This window comes from Cynocephalus volans, chromosome 4, assembly GCF_027409185.1.
Source record: "Cynocephalus volans isolate mCynVol1 chromosome 4, mCynVol1.pri, whole genome shotgun sequence".
NCBI classification, from domain to species: Eukaryota; Metazoa; Chordata; class Mammalia; order Dermoptera; family Cynocephalidae; genus Cynocephalus; species Cynocephalus volans.
In genome coordinates this window covers 101,139,696-101,151,472 of record NC_084463.1, presented here as the reverse complement: position 1 = coordinate 101,151,472, position 11,777 = coordinate 101,139,696, and the positions used below count along the sequence as shown (strand labels likewise).

The window sequence follows — 11,777 nt, the reverse complement described above, 5'->3', positions numbered from 1 at the left end:
GGGAGTGGCAAGAGCAGAGCCAGGTCCAAGTGATTGAGGGAGAAAGCTCCCAGCAGAAGCTATGGCTAGTGGGGCCTTTGGTTCTGGAGAGAGATGGGGTTTTAATTTGGGATCTTATTGGTGTTTTGTACGTTTAAAGATGGAAGAGGACAACACATTTGAATGCTAATGCCCTTTCCATCAAAGTCTGAACTAGAAAGTGACACTGGATGGAACTGGGGAGGTGTGGGGGAGGCCAGCCTGCAGAGGGCATGGAGTGGCCATGCTGGGACTGCAGGAGGCCTGTCTCTTGGGCAGAGCCAAGGTGGGGGGCTGGCCTAGCAGCTGCAGAGAAAACTCCCACCCTGGGCATAGGCTGGGCTTTGAGATTTGACCTTTCCCTGCTTCTCCCTAAATACATAGTGCATTGGGCTCCTTTCTCTGGGGTTTCTCAGGTGGGCAGGAAAAAGATAGGGGCACCTCTGAGGACCCAGGAGACAATGTTTCACCTGTGCTAGGAAAGAGGAAGGAAGGAGACAGGGAGGCTGGACATCAGGAATTTTATGGAACAACAAAGATTGCCAAAGTCTAGTCCCTAGTAGGGGACTAGCGGGCATCACCAGTGCACCCAAGGAAATGTTCACTGGGATGGGACTGCTGGGATGTGCTTGGAGTCCCTGTTTGCCAGCTGTCAAACTTGGCCCTCAGCCAGCCAACCAACCCCACTTTGCCCAGAACTTTGATGGCACACTAGGGTGCGGTGAATGGGTCAGGCTGGGTTCCACCCACTCTGGCCTTGGCCTCCTTCTCCTGGGGAAGTTTGGACCATGGTCTCCAGATTCTCTCCCCAACCTGGGAGAGGAACATTCAGATGGGAGCCAGGATGGGGACCGAGGCTGGGTCCCGGTTTCCCAGGCTGAGTAAGGATACCCCCACCACATTAAGATCTGTTCTCCCCTCCAGAACCCCCTCGCCAATATTTTGCTTGCCAAAAGGTATGGCCCTGGTCTCAGTTTCTTCACCTGTCCCTTGGGGTGTTGAAGTTAGGTCCCAAGAGTAGGATGAAGAGATGAAGGATCGCGTAGGGGTGTGTCTGATGTCCTTGGCCTCCAAGATCCCCACCCTCACCTGGAAGCTTTCCTGGCTTGGCCATCTCTCTACCCACCCCACAAATTCCTGCAGCCTTGCCAGCTCTTGAGATAGGCCCAGGCCACTGGCAGAGGTGGGAGCTGGAGGACAGGGTGGGGCTCTGGGCTGACTACTGAGGGAGAGTTCTGAGCTTGACCTCTCACTCTGCTCCCCCCAACCCCCATGGGCCAGAATGGTAGGGGCTGAGGCCCAGGTCTCTGCCTCCCTGCCTGCTCTGGGCCCTCAGCCCTGCCACTGTGACCTAGAGCTGAGCCCCTGGGAAAAAATTCTTTCCTGCCCTGGAGAAACTGCCATAACGCAGCACCAGCAACGCCTGTGGCCAGAGGTATGCCCCCGCTCCCGTAGGTGGGTTTCAATTTGGGTCAAGGACAGGAGAGGAGGCTGGGTAGGTTGCCACTGAGGCATAGAGTGAGGTTTGGTGGGAAGCATTGGAGAATAGAGTCCTGAGTTTTAATTCCAGCTGCAGTGTGAGCCAAGTTGCTTGGCCTCTTTTCTATCCAGTTGAGGTAGAATTTTTGGAGGTACAGCTATGCGCTCATGGAGCATGAACTGTAGGGGCCAGACCCTGGAGGGATTGGTGGACAGATGACCCAGGGATAGAAGCTTGGGCCTGGACTATGGCAGTGGCTTTGCCCAGAGGGGAGACAAGAGATTCAGAAGCCTAGGAGGTGAAACTGACAGCACTCAATGACTTTGAGTGGAAGCCACATGGCCTCCCTCAACTGTCCTTCTTCTGTAACTACAAACCACTAAGCCCCCCTTGGCTTCCCATCTGACAAATCCACCCTTTAAGAAAGCCCAGGGCTTGCCTCCTCAGGGATGGGCAGGAGAACATGGAGCTTCTGGGCTCTGGAGCCAGACTGTGAGTTCCAGCCCTGCCCTTCACCAGCTCTGTAAACTTGGCCAAGGTACTTACCCTCAACTGCCCCGTCTACGATGGGGCCAATAGGGCTTACCTCACATTGTATTACGAAGATTACAGAAGTTAACAAGCATAAAGTGAGCAGCAAGCACCAGCCACATGGTAGGCACCCAACTGATATCAGGTCTTAGTGGCTTCACTGGGATCCTGTATCACACAACTTAGTCCAGGTGCTGAAGTAGCCACTTCATAGCTCCCATCAACTGTGAGACCTTGAGGGTAGGTCCCCCTGCTGTGTGTGCTATTAGAATCAACTTGGGGCCTGGCCCAGGAGGTGGTCTTCTGGCCTTCTGTGCCTCCCTTCCCCAAGAACCACTCAGTCTAGCCACCTAGGACTTTTTTTCTTTTTTTTTTTTGTGGAAACTTTTTTTAATAGTTATTGAATGTTCTACAGCTTACAGTAAATATTATAGTTACAAGTTCTTGGCTTCAATTTTTCAGAGTGATCACTATCTGGTCTTCAAAACAAAATGAAACAAAAACCCAGAAGAATCCAAAACAACAAAACAAAACCAGATTTATACTTCATACACACAAGCGAGGCCATGGGGATTTCCAATCTTTACACTCCAGGCTGTGTTTTCAAAACACCTATAAATTCTTTGATCAAACTACTTGGAAGACACCGGTCAAAGGTTTATTATTATTATTACTATTATTATTTTAAATGTTTTTATTTTTAAAATGTGAGTTCCAATAAAATTTAAAAATTAGATTCCAACCTGTAGATTAAAAATTAAAAAATACAAAATCATATACAACGCTCTCTTCACAGGGATGTTACATGCCATGAGAACAGGTTTCTCTGTCATGTGGTATGAAACAGGGATGCAGATGCCTTGAAGTCAGGTTGCAGACAGGCCTTTGAACCTTTAGATCACTGCAGACAACTCCAAGATGCTAGAGGCCTGTCCTTACCTCCTCTAGGGTAAGGAAGAGCTTGAGTCGCACCATCGATCCAGACAATCTGGCTGACCCAAGGAGGTCTCTGGGCCAGTCCACTCTCTCCTTGACTCTCTTGGGCATAAGGAGGAATGCTGGAGCCTGGAGATGCTGGTCTTGCTGGGGTCAGGCCCAAAGGTGCTGTCACTATTTGATTCCATTTGGGCTGGTACTTATCTGCGAAGTTGTTATATCTATTCTCTACAGAAAGGAAGATCCCCCCTCTACCAGGGGCTGGAATGGGTATAGGGCCTCACTGCCCTAACAAGGATATCACAGCCACAGGAAAGCAAGTGATGTCATGTCCCCTTCTGGCTTTGTGGCAGTCAGTCCCAACTCCTGGGTTCCTCAGTTGGCCTCTGGGAGATAGACTCAACAGCATGAAAGACAGGAAATACCACTGGAGAAACTGAGGGCATGGTACCCAAGTCTGGCTCAGGCAAGGTTGGCCATGGAATGTTGAAACTGGTCTGCCAGGAATTTTGCAGGTTGGGCCCTGTATCCAGGTAATGGCTAATTTCAGAAACAAGAAGTTTTCTAGGAGAGGGGGACATGGATAAGTAAAGGGCAAACCCTGCAACCAGCCTGGTATGCCCACCAAAGCCTGAGCTGTCAGAGGCTCAGGTATGGAATCTGATCAGTTAACCTAGCTGGGTTTCTTCCATGGTGATCCTCCTTTCAGAGATGGGTGGTGCCTGGACTCCCCAGGGGCTGCACTCTAGCCTGAAGCCTGCTTCCTACTTGGCCACTCCACTGCCCAACCTGCCCCTCTCTGGATTTCCAATCTTGGCAAGCAGCTGGGGGCCACACACCCAGTAGTGATGTGGTGGAATACAGGATGGAAAAGCAGAGCATCCACATACTTTCACTCAACTGCAGTTGAGGAAGAGGCATGGTGATATAGAAATGACCGATCTAGCCAGAATGCTATGATGAAGACCACAGGGCCCAGAGTGGGGCCTGTCCCCTCTGACCAGAGCAGAGCCAAGGAATTTGATATCTGATATGCAAGGCTCCAGGCCTGGCTCAGCGAGTGCCTCGCTGGGACCCTACACGAGTCCTGTCTGCATGAGGATGCCAGAACTTGGTGACCAAGGGGCCTGTCCTACTTTTATGCTCCGTGTGAATCATTTCTGAATGCCATTCAGGGCAAAGCAGTCCCTCTGTGGAACAATCTGGGTGGCCAAGGGTAAGGATCAGGATGTATGGAGCCTCCTTGCTCTGTCTCTAGGTACTGGTTCCTCCCACGGGAAAAGCAAGCCCAAGGACTTCAGTCCAGATATGCTTTTGGCCATTCAAGACTACACCAGGTCCCCCTGAAGTGCCAATTCTTTGGATCTGGACAGTGGGCAGTCTCTCAGGGGTCAGAAAGTGAGGGTGTGCAGTCTTCCCAGGGACATGGGTCTTTCAATAGAAAGAAGCCTAGTGCTATCCTTGAACATGTCTTCAGTCCTAGGCATCGTGACCCCCAAAATGTTTTGTTCAAGTTAGGCCTTTTGCAGCAAATTCTCATCCTCCCTGTGCTGCCAGCTGGATATGCCTCTGGGTCTCCAGGGCCCAGGTTCTGGCCCAAAGTAGAAGTTCATAAAAATCTGCTCAGCTGAGGGGACTGAGATTCCCAGGTCTCCATAAAGTCTTCCTCTGTTTGGGGATAGGCAGGTAGCCCCTCCTTTCTTCATGCTTGCCACTCAGAGACCCAGCAGGTGGCAACAGAAAGAGCAGAGAATTTGAAGAGTTCAAATCTTGGCTCTCACTTATGAGCCGTGTGACCTTTGGCAAGTCTCTTAAGCCTTCTGAGCCTTAGTTTTTCCATCTATAAAATGGAGATTTTGGCAAAGTGCTTTGCATACCAAAAAAGCTGTGTGTGTGTGTGTGTCCATGTGTGTGTCTGTGTCCCTATTGAATATTTAGGGAAGGGAATGTACACCTTAGAGTCACTCCCAGCTGAGAAAGAGAAAGAACAGAAACTGCTCTATCTCATGGGGAAGAAATTAAGTATGTATTTTTTTCAAAATGTGGCAAAAGATTGTTTCAAGCTTTCACTATTTGGGGGCAATGCAGCTTCCAGACTCAAACTTCCTGGGCCTAGGCTGGTGAGGAGAGGGAGTTAGATAGCAAGGGATGAAGCCAAGAGGGGTTGGTTGGTGACTTTTACCACCTTTACCCATGACCCTGGCCACCAAGGTGTTAGACCTGAGGAGAGGCAGTGATGTGGGTTTGCATGCTGGTACCAACACTACAGGTATGGCACATGGGCACATCCCTTGTCCTTCTCTCTGGCTTACCTACCTTCCTATAATGAGAGGGTCTTTCCAGCTCTGACCTTCTGTCCAGCTTGATCACTGGGCCATCCAGAATCTTTGACTGATACCTACGGTACCTCCCACCAGATGCCTGTGGCCTTACCAGGAGCTGTGCTCATCCTACCAGAGGTACATGACTGTCTCTGCTCTCCTGGGCTCAGTCCCTTTGCAGTGACTCCCCAAGCTTGGCCAGGCTTGTGGATCTCCATCAAAGCAAGAGGGTGAGACCAGCTGAATTGGAGCTCTGGTGCTCATACTGAAAAAGGGGTGCTGTGCCTGGGCTTTTCCAGACCACAGCCTCTCAGCACCTTATTTTCACCTTGGGGCCTCCCTTTGATCTTGAATTACATATCAGGGGCTAAGACAGGGTGCAGAGCATAAATGCACACATACGCTTCAGTATGTGAGCCTGTGTGTAGGTCAGACTGGAGGGGAAAGAGATAGCAGACAGCCTGGGAGTGAAGTGGCTCTGTCACTTATTAGGAAGTCACTTTAATTTTCTGAACCTGTTTCCTCGTGGATCTCATGGGAGGAATAATCTCTATTTCACAGGGTTAAACCAGATGATGTATGTTAAGCTCTGCAAACTGCAAGGTACAGATGTTAGTTTTTACTCACTGGTATAGAAATAACAAAAGTTACAAGGTCATTTCTAGGTTTTCTCCTTTTTTTTCCCCCTCCCTGTAGTTCCACCCTAGCCCACCTGGAGGCAGCAGGGTGCCGGGAAGCCTGTCAGGATGCCAGCATTCTGCACATTTTGGGCTCATTCCATCTCCTTCTATAACCCGTTTCTTCATTTGTCAAATGGGTGTAATAACTTTGACCCTGTCTCTCTCTCAGGACCAGTAAATTAAAGGCTGTGAAGTGCTTTGAAATCTATGAAGCACCTGACAAATGCAAAGGTTTCCTATTATTATTATCATTATTATTATTTTGGCATTTTTCAAACACGTATGACATAATCTAGAACAACCTTCACCCACCTTTACAGAATCAAAGAGGGTAGGAGAAGGTATTTGCAAAAAAAAAAAAGGGGGGGGGTTAACACTGGAAATTTTTAAATGAAACCTCCTCAGCACCCCAGAACAGACCCTTTAGAACAGCTGGATTTTTTCTTACTAGTACTGAAGTTCCCTGGAAGGCCAGGAAGGTAGGCCCCCAAAAGACAGCTTCTGAGGTCCTTCCTCAGGAAGGACCAAGGGTTTCTTGATGTTTTTTCCTCCTTTAGGGAGATAGGGGATGGAGGGGGAGGGGTATATCCAAGTATGCATGAATTTAAAATAAAAATAGTTTATAAGTCCCAAACGTTGTCAGTGATCCCATTTTTTACATTAAAATGTTCCTGCCCCACCCCAGAGGGGCTGCTGGCCCAGCCAAGCGCTGGGTGCAGGAGAGCAGTGCTGGGCAATCCAGGCTCCTGGCTGAGACTAGCAGGGGTGTCCTTGTCTCAGGGGTCCCTCTTCTCCCAGATGAGCTTGTGTCTCCTGGGCCTCATCCTTGTCCTTCTCTCCTCATGGCTCCCACTTTTTTCCTCTCTTTCTCTCCTCTCAGGATGAGGGGCTACTGTCCTAAACACATGGCCTCTCCTTTTCAGCCAGCCCACCTGCTCCTTTTCCTAGAGATGGAGTCAGGTACAGGACAAAAGTTCCAGATGTCTTCACAGAATTTCCAAATGCTATTTCTTCATTTCTAATTTCTGTTCCTGCCATCTGCCCCCAAGTGGCCTCTGCCCAGTCTTCAACCCCCACCTTTGGAGTCCTTGGAGGAAAAGAGCAGAAACAAGAGCCCAGAGACCACTCCAGAGCTCACCAGGTGTGAGTGCTGCTGACTTAATTTTTACAAAACCAAGCCAACCCATCCCTATGTAAATTTTTCTAAGCAACATCCACTAGGTAGGAAGGCTGCATTTAATGCTAATTTACTGCGAGGTTTAGGGAAGCCCTTTCCTCTTCTCTGGGCCTCAGTTTCCTCATCTGTCAAATAAGGGAATGGATGAGATGATTGCTAAGGTCCCTTCAGTTCCATGAGTCTATGAAATGTTTATTGCTATTGCTTTTCCTTCACTATCCTGACCTTTAGAGACCTGGAATGTGGTTCCTTCACTTTGGCCATGAATGGCACAAGGTAACCAAGAGCTTGGCCTGCCTGCCAGTCTCACAGACAGACGGGTGAGCCCTGGCACTGGGAAAGGCAGAAGGGAAAGAGAGACATGCCATAGCTTCCCACTCTAATCAGGAGGAAGCTCCTCATCAGAGTGGGCCCAGGAGGGCTCAGAGGCTGAGGTCTGTATTACACAGGGTACCTGGCCTTCCAAGGCCTCTGGATGCTAGGATCCCACCACCCTGCAGCTGCTTGGCAGGTCAGAGGTCAAAATCACCTTTTGAGGAAGTGCCAGGTCAGTTAACATCACTGTGCAAATCAGAAGGTCCAGGTCCAGACAATTTGGCCAGAGACTTTTCAAATCAAAGCCATCAGGCAAGCACCTCTCTCCCCTTCTTCCCTCTCCTTCCCCACAGTGCCCTCCCTCCCCCCTCCCTCCCCCAAAATCTCCCAAAGAAAGACTCCGGTTTCCCCAAGTTCTTGGCCTGGGGTATTAAGCTAATAACACTCCTACATAATCAGGTGGTTTTCTTCTTGGTCTGTTGTAATGGTTCTCAGAAGACACTTCATTTGTATCAGGACATGGTAATGTCCTGAATTAATGTTGCTTAAGAAAAAACAAAAAAGGAACAATCCCCCAGAGATGTGGCCTGCTCAGCAGCTCTGAGTTCCCACCCTGGACCTGAGGGCCACATCTGTTTATGTTCTTAAAATGAAGTTGAGCCTTCAGATGACCACTGCAATAAACCCCACTCTCTGCTTACCACTAGACTGGAATCCCCAGGGATAGGATGCTTGGGAAGAAAGAAGAAGAGCAGAGAAGACCTGGCCTGGTCAGGTGGGAGGAGAGGGTAGAGCTGGAAGGGGAGCGGCTAAGTGGGGGATAGTGGGGGAGAGGCAGGAGATTAGAAAAAAAGCAGCTTTTACAAAAACCAAAAATAAAAACCAAAACCATTAAAGATGCATAAAGTGACCCTTGCACTTCTGTTGTTTCTTCTTGCAAATAGAAGTGGTGCTGCTAGGGAACTGCTCCAGCACCGGTGTAAGACTTGAGTAGTTGCATACAATGTGTGACTCCAGATCTGGGGGAGGAAGGGGAAAGCCATTAGCCATAGTGATATTCCAGAGGCCACTTCAGGAGGCCTCTGGACTCCTCCGCTTGACTTGGAAGCCCTAATTGGAGCCCTCTGTGCCTTTCTAGTGGAGCTGCTTGCTTCCCACCCACAGAAGTAGTGCTCTAGTGCCAAGAGCCCCTGGAGGAGGTGGAGGGCAGCACAGGTGATGTGGCAGGAGAGAGGATTTCAAAGTGACATCCCTGGAGCACTGTGGCTCAGTGGCACCAGCGCAGGAGCTGCCAAGGGCAGTAAGGAAGCTGGTGGTTGGAGTTGGCCCAAAGACTCCACCTGGCTCCAACCAGAGCTAACATCTGACTTAGTATGATTTCATTTCAAAAATGTGACCCAGAGTTAAAGAAGTCTAGAGACCATAAGGAAAAGAGAACAGAATCTAGTACTAGAGGACTGAGGTTCAGGTCCCAGCTCAATTTTTACTGGCTAAGTTGTGCTGAACTACATATTTATCTGTAAAATAGATATAGTTCACAGAGCTACTGTAAGGTTTACAAAATAACATATATAAAGTGATAGTGATTAGAAAGAGTGATATTATGGCCCTTGGAGCAAGAAAGCAACTGATAACTGCCACCTGCCCCTTCTGACACCTGTGCTCGACTCAAACTAGGGGCTTGGAGGTGGTTCCTGTATGTGTCCCCCTCCCACCTATCTCACCCTGGACCCACTCACTTGGATGGGCTGCAGGCTTTACCAGTGCGGGGGCACGTAGCTGTATGCAGGGGTTCCTTGGGCCCTGTAGGTTGGCATGGAGACAGGGTGTGCCCCAATCGCGGTGTGCTGGGGTGTAGTCAGCAGGGTACCTGAGCATCCAGAGAGAGAAAAGTATACCTAATACCAGGGCACAGGCATGAGGAGGGTGAAGCATGGTCTTTTGCACAGCTGCTCCCCCTGCCTCAGCCACATATCTTGCCTGCCTGGAACTTTCTCCACCTTGCCAGTCTTCACTCCTGAAGGGAACCTCTTTTGATGCTTGAGGACAGAGTCACTCACCATTGTTTGGAGACCTCCTTTTACTTTTCTTTGTGTGCTGCTTTTACTGCACAAACATCACACTGAGTAGTAACTGTTGGGGTACATGATTAAATTTCCCACCCTGACCTGGGTGTTCCTTAAAGGGAGGGCTCTGTTCTGATCTATCAATGTCTGGTCCCCAGGACTGAACAAGGCTGGCATGAGCAGATACCCAATAGCTTGCTTGCTAGATCTGGGAGTGAGAGGCCTCAAGAATCCCCTTACATTAGGGGCAGGATATAATCCAAACACCCACTCTACCCCTCATACCCTCTTCCCTCAGATGGTGACCTAGCTGGTTCTTTAGAAGTTAGGTCACTCGTAGCCCTCTTTTCTTCTCCCATTCTTCATGGGAATGCCCATATTTCTCCCTAGGTGTCAATTTATCCAAAGACTTCCCAAAACCTGCTCTCCAACCGCCATCTTCAAGGTTCCTTAAGGGCAGCGCTCTGGTCTGATTTCTGGCATAAGCCAGAAATGGGAATGGGTTCCTCAGGGATGCCTGCTTCTCTCATCCTTTACAATTAATTACTGGACAGGTCCTTAAGCTCCTGCCTGCTAAGGAACACTGCCCTTGCGCCCTCATTTCTGGGTCCCCTGCTGCTACCAGAGTCCTCATGTCATCATCTCTCCCCTCAAGTACAGTGAAAGCCTCCTTACTGACCTACTTGCTGCCAGCCTCTCCCCTTCTAATCCTGCCTCTACCCTGCAGCCAGAGAGAATGTTTAAACCCAACCCTACCCCTTCCTGCTTAAACTCCTTTGCTAGTTGTTACCTAAAGGTATTTAAGACTTCTCACCATCTTATCCTTGCCAACTGCTCCAGCCACCCTTCCAACTTCATACCCGTATTTCCTAACGTGCCTTGAACCATCTCCATTCTGTAAACATGCCATCCTCATGTTCTTTCTGCCTGCGCTGCCCTTCCCTCTTTCACCTCTCTGTTTAGCTTCTGCTCACCCTTTAAGGCCTAGTTCAATATGCCTTTCTGGGTGAAATCTTCCTCATCTCTGCAGACAGACTTAGAGGGTCCTTCCTCTGGATTCCTGGCACCTCCGGCACAGGATTTTGCATGCTATGCTGCACTTGATTCCATGACTGTGTTCTCTGCTCTGTCCTGAGTCCCTGGAGGAAAGGGAAGCTGATGCAGACAGTGCCCTTACCTGCTGACATTGCCATGGTGGTGCCTGCCACCATGCCCATGGCCACGCCGTTGGTCCTGGGGGCAGCAACAGGTGCCGGGTAGATGGCAGAGGGAATGCTGTTGGGCTGGACGACCGTGGTGTGGTGGATGACATGGGGCTGGGCAGCATACACTGGCTGTGTGTAGTAGGCTCCCTAGGGGAAAGAGGCTGAGGTCACACAGGCTTTTGGAGAAATGGGGCGGGACATGGAAAGGAAGAGAGGTGAGGGAAGGGGAGTTGAATTCTGTTCTGCCAGGACCCTAAGGGATTGGATAAGAGAAGCACTGGCCCAGGTACACAAGGACTGGCCCCCAGTCCTTCTGTCTTACTAAGGCCTCTGCTTCTGTCTTAGTTCCGTGCTGGGCTGAGCTTCTGGTCTAAAAAATAAGACCCTAACCCTGTCCCACCTTGCTCCAAGGGCTGCTATTATGGTCTAATGGGATAAGAGCTTTATTCCCTCAACCCTGGTCTTAGCATTTTAAAATGTTTGTATCTCATTGCAATGAATTTTTATAAGCTGCCTAAAACTTAAAGGTAGGGGCTACAATTAGTTAGGTACAAAGCATGTGAACGGAGCTGGTGAACTCCAGAGCACTGTGCATATAACACTGAAGGATTAGTAGTAGTAGTATCACACTGGTACAAATGCTGGCATTTTACATACTGAAAAAATGTCACAAATGGATAGGATTTCCCAGGATGTCTCTTACTATCTATTTCCTTTTAGAGAAAAAGGTGAGGATGGAGACTCTGGAGTGGCTTCCCACTACCTGGATCACATACATGTGTGCTTCCTGCTGACCTCTGGGGAAAGTAGACAGGGGACCTCTGAGATCATCTTTATCTAGAAATTCTCAAATGTTTCTACTCAATAATGACATGAACCTCAGAATGTGGGTTTGTAACCCCAGAGGTTTGAGAGCATAGTCCAGAGCAGTCTACCATAAATGAGAAAAATTGATCTCAAGCCTCCTGTTTTATTCTTTAAAGGTTTGGCATTCTAGTCTACAATTAGCTGTTTTTTAAACTAAAAGTCTTCTCCTCACCACTTAACA

General features: G+C 49.2%; 1 protein-coding gene across 3 annotated transcripts in view; it reads right to left on the bottom strand.

Annotated features, from left to right (window-relative positions):
* Positions 1 to 7,840: 7,840 nt before the first annotated feature.
* FAM168A (family with sequence similarity 168 member A) overlaps positions 7,841 to 11,777 on the bottom strand; it is a 188,476-nt gene continuing 184,539 nt past the window's right edge. For all 3 annotated transcript variants that reach the window (XM_063094355.1, XM_063094357.1, XM_063094356.1), the window contains 3 exons: positions 10,702 to 10,876; positions 9,198 to 9,328; positions 7,841 to 8,477 (listed from right to left, as the gene is read on the bottom strand). In XM_063094355.1, the coding sequence (XP_062950425.1) occupies positions 9,216 to 9,328; positions 10,702 to 10,876 (288 nt within the window). In that variant the 3' untranslated portion in view covers positions 7,841 to 8,477; positions 9,198 to 9,215. The remainder of the gene's footprint in view (positions 8,478 to 9,197; positions 9,329 to 10,701; positions 10,877 to 11,777) is intronic.